Genomic DNA, 15926 nt, shown 5'->3' with positions numbered 1-15926 from the left:
GAAGTGAGGATTAGACTCCTTGAATGCCGTTGTTTCAATGAAATTCAAAACATTCTTATGCTGGTTCAATGCATGTCTCTCAGTTCAGATCAAAAGTGTGATTTCCTCAAGCTGAAATGACTATTTGCTTTTTAATGTGTGTCAATCACATAAAAATTAACTTAAGTATATACCTAAATGAGGATGATGGCCATCATGGCGTCAGTCCTCCTAATGTCGACAGTGGGACTTACTTCAGGCCCAGAAGCAGCAGCACAGCTGTAGAGACTTGGTGGCTGCATTAACAGGGTTGCGGTATTTATCCTCCATTGTTGTGAATGAAACATCTGTGGTAATGCTACTAAGTAGAACCACAAGTTCTCTACAGAGGCACCATTGCTTCTGGGTCTGCAGCAGCAGTGCCACAAATCCCACTGTCATCGTTAGGATTATGCATCATGTTGGCCACTAAGTGCCAGCTGACATTGCTACATTCTTCTACATGGATATATATATATAATTAAAAAGATAAAAAGAAATAACATGATTGCATTAACATCTCTTGAACTTCCAGCAGTTACATTTGACATATTACAATCCAAGATTCCTCTTCCACCCTTTGCCAACCTTCACCCTCACAACAGATATTGCAGAAAAATATAAGATATAAGTAATACACTAGTTAACCCTCGGTATTAGAAAAAAACAAATCTTAGGTGTGGATGCTGACCCTGTGCTATATTGTAATTTATGAAGGGTTCCCATGTTAACGCAAATGTTTCATCCGAGTTATTCCGGAAATAAGCAGTGACCTTAGCCATCGAGGCATATTCCCATAGCTTGAGTAGCCATTCATCCAAAGTCGGGATTGCTTGTGACCGCTAGTTAGCGGCATAAAGAATCCTAGCGGCAGTTATCGTATATAAGGACAACTCCGTGTATTTAGTAGGTATACCAGGTTTAGTCATATGTAGCAGAAAAAGCTCTGAAGAATAGAGGAAATTTATATTTAAAATTTGTTGCATCTTAACATGCATTTTTCCCCAAAAATTGTTGTGCTTTGCCACAAGTCCACCACGAATGATAGAATGTCCCTGCATGCTTCTTGCATTTCCAACAGTCTCCCGGATAATTGCTGTTCATCTTTCTAATGGTCACAGGAGTGATGTTCCAACGAAAGTACATTTTGTACCAATTCTCTCTTAAGGCACTATTTGCTGTAAATTTAATATTCATCTTCCATTGATACTCCCATTGTTGAATATCAATAGTCCTATTTAACTTTTGCATCCACTTAATCATGCAGTCTTTAATTTGTTCTGTTTCTGAGTCATATTTCAACAACAACTTGTATATCAATCCCAACAAATGTTCAACATTTTTAGTTATTAATACTTCAAATTCCGTTAAGACTCTGAGCTTACTAGTTTGTTTTTGTATTTCTTTCTGCACAATTGAACTAATTTGTAAATATTGAAACCAAGAAGGTTCAGCGGACCATTCGAAAGAAAGAGTTTGAATAGATTTAGGTTTTGCTTTTCCAGTAGTTAAATTTTGTATGCTGTATGCATTCTCTCTCCAAAGGTCAAACCTGTTGGATTTTTCTTCTTCATGGGGGGAAAAAAAAGTTTAATATGGAAGCCAAAGGTGATAGCTCCAGACCGATCCTTTTTCTTATACTTATCCCAGACACTCAACAGGGTTTTATATATATTATGTGCTTGCCCAGTGTCTGGAGGCTATCAGGGTCTGGATGGGCCAAAACAGGTTCAGATTTAATCCCTCCAAGACTGAGTTGCTTTTGCTTACTCCTCGATCTGGCCAATTGCCAAGTCTGAGTCTCTCCCTGGACGGGGTTGCGCTGCCCCTGAAGGTGGTGGTCTGTAACTTGGGGGTCCTCTTGGACTCTTTGCTCCAGCTCGAGCAGCAGGTGGAGGCCGTGGCTTTGCCCAGCTTCGGCTGGTCCACCAGTTGCAGCCCTATCTTGACCGGCAGGCCCTGGCAATGCTAACTCATGCCCTCATCATCTCTGTACTGTAATGTGCTCTACCTGGGGTTGCCTTTGAAACAACCTGGAAGCTTCAGTTGGTCCCAAATGCGGCAGCCCGTCTGTTTATGGGCACTAGGAGATATGATAGTGTAACACCTCTCTTGCGGTCGCTGCATTGGTTACCTATTTCTTCCGGGTCCAATTCAAAGTGCTGGTTCTCACCTTTAAAAACCTTCAGGGCTTAGCACCTGCTTACCTTCAGGACTGCCTTTCCTGGCCAGTTCTGTCCCATCCTGTGAGGCCTTCTCAGGTTGCCCTTCTTTCAGTCCCTGGTCTCAGAAAGGTCCATAGTACTAGGGCCCGTGGAAGGGCTTTCTCTGTTGCTGCCCCTTCACTTTGGAATTCTCTTTCCTTCCACCCCCAGATTTGGTCTGCCTCCTTCCTTTCAGCCTTTAAGATCTTAGTAAAGATGTTTCTTTTCTGCCAGGCTTTTGCCCTCTCTCTCTCTCTCCCCCCCCCTTTAATTTTAAATCTCGGATGCTGCTCTGTACACCACCCTGAGTCTGTGGATTGGGCAGTATATTAAATCTCTAAATCAGGGTTTCTTAACCTTGGGCGCCCAGATGTTGTTGGACTACAACTCCCATCATCCCCAGACATGGCCTTTGTGGCTGAGTATGATGGGAGTTGTAGTCCAACAACATCTGGGGGCCCAAGGTTAAGAAACCCTGCTCTAAATAAATAAATAGTTTTCTATGCAGAAAAAGATTCTCATGAAATTGTTCTGTGTATGTGATGTGTCACAGAATAAATACTACACAAGATGTTCACCCTTTGAGACTTGGCATTCACCATGTGAAAAGGTTGTGTTTCATGTATGGTGTGTAGATTATTTATTTATTTATTTATTCTTTTATTGTTGCATTTATATACCGCCTTTCATTAAAAACAATCACAAGGCGGTTTACAAAATTTAAAAAACATACAGTAAAATGACAATAAAAGTATTAAGCTAAAAATATAAAAAAACCAAATTTAAAATCTATAAATACAAGCATAAAAACGATACACAGATAAAAACACATAGAAGCCGCAATAAAAACAATTATGTAAAAGCCTGGATAAAAAGCCAAGATTTAACAAGCTTTCTAAAAGCTGTAATGGAGATATCAGCATTATATGTTCTTAAGGATCATCCCATAATTACCCACATGATCTTTGGCTGGTCTTCAGTTTTGACTGTTTCTTGGATTTATGTGGTAAGTTTTCAGCTAAGCCTGTATCTGCAATGGGTTAGAGCCAAGATGTAGCACAAGTTTGAATCAAAGATAGTTTGGCTGAAAGTTGGTTTTTCCTCTTTCCACAAATTTCTGAGCTGTCTTCAGGATGGGGCAAGCACTGGGAGTGGAGAGGAGTCTGGAAAGATTCTCCACCACCACATCCCACCAGGGTTCTGCATCTCCTGCACCATCGAGCCATTAGAGCACTATTAAGGGTGAGGAGGCCAGATCCAACAGCTCACCATTCTCTTGATCTGCTGTGATTAACCAGCAGCTACTGGAAAACAATCCTATTGGCATCTGAGGCAACACAGAACTCATCACTAAGCTTTTTGTGCAGCCACGTTAACTCCCCCCCGCCCAAGGACTCCTAGTCATACCTGGAGATGCCAGGGACTGAACTTGGACACCTTCTGTAGGCAATGCAGATGCTCTTCCACTGAACTGTGGACCTTCCCCATGCAAAGGATATGCTCTGCCACTGAGCTATGGGCCCTCCCCTCAATATAAGATGCTGCATTTTATGGAGTGGTCCATCTTGCCCAGTATTGCCTACTCTGATTGGCAGCAGCTCACCAAAGACAAATTCATGGTGGACAGGTCTATCAATGGCTACTAGTCTGGTGGCTGTGGGCCACCTCCAGCCTTAGAGACACGATGCCTCTCAATACCAGTTGCAGGGGAGCAACAGCAGAGGAGCGGTCATGCACATACCTCTTGCCTGTGGGCTCCCCAGGGGCATCTGGTGGGCCACTGTGTGAAACAGGATGCTAGGCTAGATGGGCCTTTTGCCTGATCCAGCAGGGCTGTTCTTATGTCCAAAATCTCAGGCAAGCAGAGATCCCTTTTCTAGTCTGCTGCTACTGAGATAATTTAACTAGGGGTTGGGTTGTGGGTTGAACCTGGGAACTTCTGCATGCAAAGCACATGCTTTGCCATTGAGCCTCTCCAACTTCACTCTTATTGACCAACTCTTCCCTGATAGTTAGGATTAAGTCAAGGATAGCCAATCCGCTTGTTCCTTCCTCCAGCTGCTGAAACAGGAAGTTGCTAGCAAAAAAACATCGGTCATGCTTAGCGGAATCTGCTATATATTAGTTACTAGGTGCTTTTATAGGCATACATATACAATTCCTTATTTGCTTTGCAGTAAAGCTGTTCAATCTCTGGAGAAACCAGTCATAGGAAAAGAAGCATCTCCTTAAACAATAGCTATGTATTTCTATGTACTGAAAAATGTTTTCAAGTTGTATGCAGTACAAGTGTGCAACACTCTAACAACACTGGCCAGCATCCTGACTAGCGGTGTGCTTGTGGAAAGACATTGTGCTTGCGGAAGGATGTTTCACAACTGAGTTCCGCTACATTGGGAACTTGCGCTCCAGACTAGTGTTGGGCTAGTGCAAGGACTTGGTACAAAAATGTTGCACAAAGAAAGGAACATCTACTTGTAACTAATCCTTGCACTAGCAGAAGATGTTGACAAGTTGCACAACACTCATGGCAGAACATTGTTGCTCAAGACTGATCCTAATCACCATTGCTTTTCTTTTAAACCATCCCCATTCCCTTTTGCCCCCATATTTCACTGCTGTTTGCTAGTATCGTGTTTTATAGTTTGAGTGAGACTAGTTAATGGTATATTACAGTAGTATTTTAGGCATTTTAAATTCTTAACTTAAAGGACTCTTAACTTAAATTTTTAACTTAAACCCTCAACCGCAGATTAATCAATCTTTAAACTATTTGGAATTGCAAGCACTTTAATTCAGAAAGAAACAACACAACATTGTTTTCTTCAGTTGTGCAAAATGCCCAGCTGGTCAGGCAGGAACATAGCTGTCGAGGAACAGGTCATCCAAGATTGCATGGTCTGCAATATTGAAATATACAAGTAAGTTGAAAATAGAATCACTCAGTGTATGAAGCTGCTGTCTTAAAATTACTTGGTTCCAAATACAATTTTACATTTATTACAGATGACGTGGGAACTATAAAACTACATTTTGAGGGGAAACTAGACATTGCTTTTAGGTCATCTTTGAATCCTGTACTTAGGTTCCTGATCTGTTGTCATTAGCTGACATGCCATGCAAGGTTACATCAGCCCAGTAATGCTGCATGCACACAAATTGTGCAAATGATGTTACACAAATGTAAGCCCATTAGAAATACTTTTGTGTATTGTCATTTGCACAATTGTTGCATTTGTGTGATATGTGTGCATGCAACTTTGCTGGGCTGATGCACCCAAGGAGTTATTCGCATATGGCTTCATGCTGTGGGGTAAATGTTGAGCAAAGCCACTTCAAATCACACTCTAGGCATTGAGAGAAGCAGCCCCTCACCAATGCTCTTAATTTTTGTTTTTACAAGTTCACATGGCATGCCTCCATCTTTTCCTTCTAGCCAATTGGTGGGGGGAGAGACTACTAAAGAGCTACATCTGCATTTCAAAGACAGTACCCCTCTTATCATGCTAATTATTCTACATCAGTGCCTCTCCCTATTTCCTTAGGCATTTTCAGAAAAAGTAGCTTAAAACCAGCACTTTAAAAACCCGTAAATACCTTGGGATAAGCTAGAATTCGCAAGACAAAGCTCGACTTGTGTGTGGAGTGGGTCCAAGGATCTTGAAGGGACTTCGAAGTAAGTTTGGCTGGTGTGTGAACACACATACACTCGCTCCCCGAAGGAGATTTGGGGTAGAAGCCCTGTCTGTAAAGCCTCCTGGTGGTGGTATTTTATTTATTTGTTTGTTTGTTTGTTTGTTTGTTTGTTTGTTCGTTCATTCATTCATTCATTCAATTTCTATACTGCTCTTCCAAAAATGGCTCAGGGCGGTTTACACAGAGAAATAACAAACAAATAAGATGGCTCCCTGTCCCCAAAGGGCTCACAATCTAAAAAGAAACATAGGATAGACACCAGCAACAGTCACTGGAGGTACTGTACTGGAGGTGAATAGGGCCAGTTACGCTCCCCCTGCCAGGGCCGTAGCTATAATTGGGCGAACGGGTACAAAGAACCCAAGCCGTGCCCAATCAGGAGCCGCCATTCGCGGCCCTGACACGCCCCCCGCATCTGATGTCAGGTGCGGGGGCGGTAGTTTAGCTCCCGAGTGGAGGCCGTGCGGCCCCTTCAGGAGCTAAACAAAGGCTGGCTCTGCATTTGCAGTGCCAGCCAGGAGCGGCTCTTCCCTGCAAAGGCAGGGAAGAGTTGCTCCTGGCTGGCGCTGCAAATGCAGCACCAGCCTAACTAGCTCCTGAAGGGTCCGCGCAGCCCCTTCAGGAGCTAAGACTGGTGCTGCGTTCACAACGCAGCCCAGAAGCGGCTCTTCCCTGCAGGAAGAGCCGCTCCTGGGCTGTGCTGCGAACGCAGCACCAGCCTTTGTCTAACTGCCCGCGGCCCCTTCAGCAGTTAAGCTGCTTCTCCCGAACGGAGCCTCAAGGCTCCGTTCGGGAGCCAGACCATGCCCCCCCCGCCCCGCGTCTAATGTCAGATGCGGGGGGCGTGGCTATCGGGGCACACGCCGCGGCCACACACGGGCCACTGGCAGGCTAGCTACACTCCTGCCCCCTGCTCAATAAAGAGAATCACCATGTTAAAAGGTGCCTCTTTGCCAAGTTTGTTTACAAAAGCAGTTGGAAGAGGGCTCTATCCATATTGGGACTGTAGCAGTCCCAATATGGATAGAGGGAGAGTTTAACTCCTTCCTGCTGCACAGTTTTTCCTTTGGAGATATTTTCTTGCCCCTGAAACTGCTATTTTCAAAAAGCAGCCTATAGGGCACCTTGTTTGGAAGCAAATAGCACCTTTGCAGGGAAGTGACTGCAGAGTGCGAAAAGCACAGTGGGAAAAGCATCGCAGGAGAAAAGCATTAATTGCTCCTCCCGCCTCGTGCCATGGTCCTGATTCAGATAATGGCCCACTACAGCGGCTCTTTATAGGGGAAAAATGGAATCCCAAGAATGGGACACATTTTAAGTAAAATCAACTTTGACCCCAAGCTATCCAAAAAGAATGTTGTACATCGATCAGGGAGGACAGTTTACTATATTCCTAACGGAGGAACTTTGTATTGGTTGAAATGAGACACTGAGGCTGTGTTCACGATCATTACTGGGTTACGGAGGGTGGGTGACCAACGATGTCCTCTTCGGCACCCTGGCGTGTGCCCACACAATCTGTGCTGCACTGAGCAGTGCGGATCACTGGAGGCGGGGAAAACGAGAACCAGCCTACAGGAATCAAAAAAATGCACTGTGCATTGGGGGATTCCCCCATGAGTCGGGCACTCTAGATGCCCGACTCTGTGTGAGCTTGGGTTGTGTGCAGCCCAAGCACACACACAACCCCGGTGCTGGGGTTAACCCTGGCTAAAGGTGGTTTCGGCAGAGCGGCAGTGCTGGGATTGGCTTTGATCGCAGCGCTCCACACAAGCAGCCCAACCCAGAGTCGGCTGCCCTAGCCTGGGTTAGGCTGCTTGTGAGAATAGCCTCAAAGTGGGATAAGTAGGTGTGGCACTGAAGAGGGTCGAAAATGTCACATACTTTCAATGCCAAAATAAAGCTCTCGGGCTGCGGTTCCCAACCCTGGATCCCCAGATGTTGTTGAATTACCTCCCATCATCCTCAGCCACAATAACTGAAGGCCCCCACATGTTGGACTACAACAAGGCCAATGTGGCTGGGAATAATGGGAGTTGTAGTCCAACAATGTCTGGGGACCCAAGGTTGGGATCCCCTTATCTAGGGTTTTGGAGATTTTCAGACAAGGCACCTTCAGTTGGGTTTTTTTTACCTAGAAGGGAGGGTTAAACCCATAATTTTCTTATGTTGCCTCTTATCTTCTTAGATGCATTATACAAATTGAGAATAGTGGTACTGTTAGAATGGTAGTGGCCCTTTGCCAGTAGAGAAAGTGCTCATCCTCACCATCCTCTGAAGCTGGCCCTATGTACTCTATAGACATTGGCTGACATCCAGACTAACACTGTGCATACCAAAAAACGTTGTCTGTGTGCAATGGGGAAAGGGAGATTTTAGCTGACCTCCTCTTTCCTCTGTAGCTCACTGTGCCTCCTGAAAATATGTCTCTGAGGGCCCTGAAACTGTCAGGGACATATTTTTGGGAGGATCAATACATGCTTCCACCATGTGAAAGTAACGTTAGTTTTACATTTCAGGAAAGAGCAGAAACAGAGTGTGCAAAATTTTCAGAATCTGTCAAATGATCAAAAAGTGTACAGTTATGTCTTTAGTGCTGAAATTTGACCTCAACATTTGACACTCAAATTCTGGAATCGGAGTTTGACATCAGATGTAATTGTTCTGATTGAACAAATGAAGCCAACGTAAAACATACTGTACTACCTTCTTCTGTTGCTTGCAAGACATCATGCTGATGCTGAATATCAGATAATCTCTGCATAGCCACACAACCAGAGAATATTCAGTAGTAATTCCCCATGGAGAATGTTGAGGAGAAATTTTTAGAGCAAATGTTTCAGTTCTACAGGTACTAAACTGGCATTTATCCTACCCATCAAAGTAAAACCATGCACATAACTGTAGGCCATGCAAGATAAGACTATAACTAGGTAAATAAGTTTCACCTTTCCTCTCATTGTTTTGAAAGCAGTAGCTAAAATAAATTTGATGGCATAATATTTCATTCTGTTGCTATCTGACTACATTCAGCACCAGCAATCTGTTTTACAAGGGGTGCAGTTGGGTCAGGGGGGCTCACCAGGTTTCTGCTTCCGCAGCTATTTACAGTAATAAGACTCAGCTATGAAGTCATACTAAAGAAGAGAGTATCTCTGAGCATGTGCAAATTTCCTCACTATTGAATCAGTTTCCACATATCCGGTATTAAAGGCGAACATTTCTAGGTTGTAATTCCCTTCCAAACAGACAGTTTTACAGTTTGATTTTTATTGTTGTGTTTTTCTTATACGACCAGGGCTGCAGATACGCCCCCCCCCAAGAATCTGAGGAATCCCCCCATCATTTTACTGAACTCATCCCACCAAACCTAATAACGCTTATCTTCAATACTTAAGACATATTTTCTCACCCCCAAAAGTGTCTTTCCTCTCCCTCACAAAAATTTTAAGTGAGGAGTTGCTCCTCAAGTTTTCCCTCTGTCATGGTTCACCTGGACAGTGACCTGGAGCGCTAGTCTGGGGTAGGCCTGCTCAACTGGCACCCCCCACTGCTGTTTTTGGACTACAGCTCCCATAATCCCAGACATGGTGGCCACTAGCCAGGGGTTATTGGAGTTGTAGGCCAACATCTGCAGGAGGGCCGAAGTTGAGCAGACCTGGTTTGGGGAGGAGAGGAGTCCGCCCTGGCCCAAATCCTTGTCCAGATGGCAGCCCACCAGAACCAGCAGTGCCAGGGCAACCAGAGCTGGCCACCCCCACAGAAAAGTCCTGGAGCTCTGGGAACCTAGAATCTCAGGTGGGGCTTGTCCCTTTCCCTCAAGCACCTTATCTTGTCCCCAGGCCCCCAAGAGCAGAGGCACCACCAGGCCTGGAGTGAACTCCAGCTGTGAAGATGGCATTCACGCTTGGCTGCCCAGGGTCTTCCTCCCCAAAACAGCCAGAATATCTCCTCGGAAGGAGGGCTGCCTTAGGAAGAGTGGGGTTCCTTCCTCGTTCTCACCTGTATGAGCTTGTGGCTCCAGCTGCCTGCCTTGTAACCCTGTCTGACTGCTAGGCCTCACCTGACTTGCATAATCTGAGTTTGTATATCCTCTGTCTGCACTCCTGCTTATGCTTGAGAGCCTACTCTGAGACTAGTTATACTGAAGGGCAGCATTGAAATTAAACATAATACAGTAAAATAGCTTAACCCATGCAGAACATCTGCGCGCTAGTACTTAATTGCACCCCTCACACCCTGCCATAGCCCCCCTCACCTCAGAGATCTCTCCACCCTCTTTCCTGAGCTGCACTCCTGCTCCTCTTCCTCTATCCATTTGCTTCCACCCCCCTCACCCCTCTTGGTCACTCCTCCATCCCTTTTACTCCATCCCCCTCACAGTAATGCCTGCAGCGTTGCTGGCGCCTATTGGCCAAGCTGCAGCCCCCTATCCCCAGAGACCTCCCCACCCTTACCCGAACCCTGCTCCTCCCCACAGGAGCAGCAGCAGCAGCAGTTGACTTCCTCGCTGCTGCCGCCACCACCACCATGGCTGCTCATTCCCCTCAGGCTGCTGACAGGCCCAGGCCCAGGCCCAGGCCCATCCCTTGCCTGCCTGCCTGCCTCTCTCCGCCAATGGCCTCAGTAGCCCCAAACAGCAGCAGCGGTTGACTGAGCCCTTCCTTGGTGCTGTCATGACTGCTCCTTCCCCACAGGCCACTGACAGGTTTGGGCCCGTCCCTTGCCCTTCCCCCTTTCTCTCTTCCCCTCCCTTCTTTCTCTATCTTTTTTTCTCCTCCACTTGCTCTTCCCCTCTGTCTTTATTCCCCCCCTTCCTTCTTTCTATTTCTCTCTCTCTCCCCAACCCTCTTCCTGAGTTAACAGATCTTGTTCATCTTGTTTCCTCATCTAATTCACACAACGGCAGCCTCCTTCTCCTGCAGGGGCTCTTTCCTCTCTCACAACCCCTCTCCTAGCAGACCCCTGCCCACTATCCTTTTATTTATATGGATTCCTCTCCTCTACAATCAAGAACATCTTCCAACCAGTAACAGTTGCACTCCAACTGACTTTAACTATCACAGGCTCCTCTTCCCTATCTACATATAGAATCCCCACTGCCCAATCACCATGGTGCTTCTCCTCTCACAGGCTCCTCCTCCCTATCTGCATATGGAATCTCCACTGCCCAATCACCACAGTGCTTCTGCTTGCAAACTCTCACAAGATCTGCCATGCACGGGATTAGCCACGGGTATGCCTTAGATAATTATATATATAGAAGACAAACCCTAGTACCTCTGCTTCTATCTATCTATGAGACAGATAGATAAATTAGACAGATATCGAGATACTATTCTGCTCTCCTTTTGGACCCAAATGGATTAAAGGAGAAGCTGAGCATGCCTGGTAGCATTAAGTACACAATCAGGAATATTTTAAATAGTTACTGCAGGTGGGTAGCAGGCTGACGCTAATCTAGCTGTTCCTTGGAGTTCAACCTGTGATTTAAAAAAAATTTCACAGACTTATAGCTCAATGTTTATTTGCAATGTAATGTATATGAACTTACTTTTTTCTGGAAAATGCCTCTTTTCCCTATTTTTAGGAGGAGTTATTTTGATCCAGGAGGTTCTGTCACTGACATATTTGTGCTTTTCCTTTCTATAGTTCTCTTCTGAAGAGCAGTTAGATTGAGGATAGTGTCTCCTCTGAGGCCTGAGCCAGGTCGATTCATTTGTTCCTTCTATCAAACAGTTGGTTTCCCTCATCTTATTGTAATCAAGCAAGAGTTGTCTGTCATTTGCAGGCGCAGCCATCGTGTTCAAAAGGGCTTCTTCTTGTGGCAAAGTAAATTCCTGTTTCAAAAACCCCCACAAATCAACAAGCAGGTCTCAAGTATTTGGATCCTTCCCATCTCTATGAAAAGAGGCAATATAGTCCTGCCTGGTTGCTATAGACATGAAACCAAAGGTGTACCCACAATGGAAGATGGTACAATGGACCTGTAACTCACTCCCCCGCCCCCTGCCACATGCAGATCAGTTGCTGAAGTGAACAATGGCTTAAATTTCCACTGATTGGATGGGTGTAATTTAATCCACTTTCCTGCCAGCCCCCACTGTGGGGGAACTATCAACCTGGTGCCTCAATAGTAATCATCTTTATAAGCTTTACTTTAGATTATGGGGTAATATGAGTTTAGTGAGGAATGACAGTGACACACTAACAAAACTGCATCTCTGTGTCAAGTTCTGTCTCTCTGTAATGCATACCTTCCGACATCTCACTGATGAAAATAGGGACACACATGTGAACGTGTAAGGGGTGTGGCCAAACAACCTGGAGGCATGCTGTACAGTTCTTCTGATTACAAGCACACCACAATTGGAAAGCAGGCAATAAAGTGCATGCAGACAACATCATTCCAGGATACGAAAGCAGACGAGTCAAGTCCACACTTCCCAGTGTAAAATACCTGATACTAAAACAAATCACTTTAATTCATTTCAATAAAACCGGAGCGTCAGTGCTCTGCGAATTAGAGTATGTTTGTCTGACTACATGTTCTCCTCTCTGCAGAGAGGATTGCTGGTCTTGTAGAAGCAAGCATGAAAGGTCCACTTAGCTAAGCATGATCTGCCCTGGTTGCATACGAATGGGAGACTAGAAGTGTGAGCACTGTAAGAGACGGGTGGAGCCACCATTGGGCGAATGGGTTCAAAGAACTCAGGCTGTGCCCAATCAGGGGCTGGACCTTGCGGCCCCGATTACCCCCCCTGCATCTGACATCAGATGCGGGGGTGCTGGTTTAGCTCCTGAGTTGGGGCCGCACAGCCCCCTTTCGGGAGTTAAATGGCCGCTTGTTCGCAGTGTGGCCAGGAGCGGCTCTTCCCTGCCTTTAAGGCGCAAACGCAGCCCCAGCCCAAGCCTAACTCCTGATGGGGCTGCGTGGCCCCTTCAGGAGTTAAATGCCTGACGCTGTGAACACAGCGCCGGCCTGACTCCCAACTCCTGAATGGAGCCGCGGGGCCCGTTCGGAAACCAGACCACACCCCTGCATCTGATGTCAGAGGCAAGGGGTGGGGCTAGTGGGGCCGCGGTAGTGGCTGCACACAGGCCGCTGGCAGTCAGGCTCCGCGCCTGGTAAGAGATTCCCCTCAGGGGATGGAGCCGCTCTGGGAAGAGCAGAAGGTTCCAAGTTCCCTCCCTGGTTTCTCCATGATAGGGCTGAGAGAGACTTCTGCCTGCAACCTTGGAGAAGCCGCTGCCAGTCTGTGAAGACAATACTGAGCTAGATAGACCAAGGGTCTGACTCAGTATATGGCAGCTTCCTATGTTCTCCTATTGGGTTAGCCCACTGGGGCAAATAAAAGGACCCAATTTTCAGTACTATGTAGTGTGGAAAACAGTTCAAGCCATGTTCATTAAAGCCTTTACTTTACACTCCCCGATTGCTCCCCTTGAGTTTCTGCGGTCACCATTTCCAGGCAGTTGGGCTGCCCTGGGCTCCTCCTGGAATCGCAACAATGTAGGGGATGTTCTGTCATGCAAAGTGGATATTCTGTGGACCTATGGGACCCCCCCCCCACAAATTCAAGAACTTTTACATAGCTTATGACCAAAGTGGTATGTAGATAGGGCTACATAATATAAAACCCAACCCATTACAATGTTATAGTAAATAAGTGAAAACCTAGCTGATTATAACAAGAAGGGCCAGAGTTTACAGGCAAATAAAGATCAGGATTAAACCGGGTAGGTGGTGGTGGTGGGGAGTACAAAACACAAGAGACATTTTTTTACTTTCTTCCTGATTTGGGTGTCACTGGATGGGCCACTGTGTTGCAAAATATGTTCAAAATCTAAGTCCTTCTTTGAAGCATATTGTAGTCCTTTGTCCCCAGCTGGGAACAAAGGGAACATGTCCTATGGCAAGGCACAGCAAAAGCAGGTCGCAAGCCTCTGATTTCATTCTCTAGGAAGAGAGAACTCCAGGAAGAGAGCTAATTTGATTATCCCAATTATAGGGAAAACATGAGAAAGGAAACTTTTGACACTGGCAGTCTGGCTTATCCTGCTGTCTTGACACTTCAGAGACACAGGGAGATAGAGCAATTTTAGCTAATAGGATTCCAAGAGCAGTTGTGGATGTATAAAGTATCCTAGGCCCTGAGAAATAGTTTTAAGTTCAACCATTATTGATCATTAAGGTGGCCAGGAAAACCAAGAGAAGAGGAGGCTCCCCCATTTACATCCATGAATCCTCATATCTAAAAGACTGACATTTATTTTTCAGCTGTAAAAAGTATAGGAAGAGTGGTTGTCAGGCTCCAGTGACACAGAGTTTTAAAGTCAGAGAAACAAAGTGGAACCTCTGGCCAGGGTCTTTCCCCACATGTCGTACAATGTATCTCATGCCCTGATATCATTACTATTCAGCTTCTGGTTAAAGTAAGGTAAAGTGTGCCATCAAGTCGATTGCGACTCCTGGCGCCCACAGAGCCCTGTGGTTTTCTTGGGTAGAATACAGGAGGGGTTTATCATTGCCTCCTCCCGCGCAGTATGAGATGATGCCATTCAGCATCTTCCTATATCACTGCTGCCCGATAGAGGTGTTTCCCATAGTCTGGGAAACATACCACTGGGGATTCGAACTGGCAACTTTCTGCTTTTTATTAAAGCATTTCCCCACTGCATCACTTAAGGTGACACAGCTTCTGGTTAAGACTTGTTCAGACATCCCAGTATGCTGAATTGGTTGTTTTTTCTTGAATTGTGATGCTACAGCTTCTGTTGTGTCATATTTTTATTACCTTTTTTTTAATGCCACCCTGTGAAGAAGAGTGGCTTATACATTATCAGAAGGACATAAATACTTGTGGAAAATATCTCTGCCTCACACTCTATATCAGAGTTTCTTAACCTTGGGTCCCAGATGTTGTTGGACTACAACTCCCAGAATCCCTAGCCACAAAGGCCATGTCTGAGGATTCTGGGAGTTGTAGTCCAACAACTTATGGGGGCCCAAGGTTAAGAAACCCTGCTCTATATCATTAGCATCTGCTGGCAGGAGTTGAGAAGTGCAATGATGGGCCACAGACAGTGCCACAGTAATGCTACAGGCAATGTTGCTTCTTCTGCTCTTCAGAAATGACTGTGCACAACCCAAGTCTCCACAGTTATCATCCATACATAGCCCATGCTACCTTGTCAGCTAATTGTCTCCTTATATTACAACACATATCTTTCAAAAACTGGTTCTATATTTCTATATTTCCTGTATAATAGAACTGGAAATGGAGCTATCCTATGCCAACTCAACCTTTAAGCAACATGTACCTTTAGTACTGTGATTTCTGGAGAAGGGATATTAGAAATAGGACTCCCGTGTAGGATTTGAAAAGCCAGTGAAAAACAAGCACTGTTGATTTAAGAACCTTGGGAGATTCTAAAAGTGCTTAGCAACTAGCAATTCAAATTGTCATGGTTAAACCAGTACGAATGCTTCTATTTGTCCAAGCAAAAAGTGTTGTTTTAATAAGTAGGTAAGAGAGGCCTCTCACATATTTCGCAAGGCCTGCAAATCCTGAAGATAAAGAATGTGAAGTTTCTCTGAATACCATGTTGTGCAATAAAGCAAGGGCAAACACAATCATAAAACATGTGAGGACATTATAGCTAGACCCTAAACAGAAGTCATTCATTCATTAATATCTACAAATGGGAGAAGTACTAAGAGGGGTGCTTTCTCAGCCTTGAAGGGGAAAATAGGTCTTTTTTCTGAGAAAAAATGTTTATAATTTCGTTATTGTCTTTCAATTGCCTAAAATTCATAAGAAAACCAGCTTCCTCTATCTTTATATAATTGGGAACAGTGATCTCTAATTTTTGTCATGTGTTTGGAATGAGTTTTTTTCTGGGCGGTAGTATCAAGGCAGGGTGTGCGCACCTGCATTCAGAATGGGACCTTCCTGATTCAACATGAGCGGGATCGAAAATTAACTGAGCGGACATCCAAAAATG

The 15926-nt window shown here is 45.2% G+C and overlaps 1 protein-coding gene across 1 annotated transcript; it reads right to left on the bottom strand.

Annotated features, from left to right (window-relative positions):
• Positions 1-4992: 4992 nt before the first annotated feature.
• SPATA45 (spermatogenesis associated 45) lies at positions 4993-15332 on the bottom strand. Its single transcript, XM_053309900.1, has 3 exons — positions 15243-15332; positions 11473-11758; positions 4993-5122 (listed from the first exon to the last, which is right to left on the bottom strand). Exons 2-3 carry the CDS (start codon positions 11717-11719, stop codon positions 5073-5075), a joined length of 297 nt encoding a protein of 98 aa, XP_053165875.1. The 5' UTR covers positions 11720-11758; positions 15243-15332; the 3' UTR covers positions 4993-5072.
• Between the last annotated feature and the right edge of the window lie 594 nt (positions 15333-15926).

This window comes from Hemicordylus capensis, chromosome 1, assembly GCF_027244095.1.
Source record: "Hemicordylus capensis ecotype Gifberg chromosome 1, rHemCap1.1.pri, whole genome shotgun sequence".
Lineage (NCBI taxonomy): Eukaryota > Metazoa > Chordata > Lepidosauria > Squamata > Cordylidae > Hemicordylus > Hemicordylus capensis.
The sequence above is the reverse complement of the archived record's forward strand: the minus strand, read 5'-3'. Positions and strand labels throughout refer to the sequence as shown.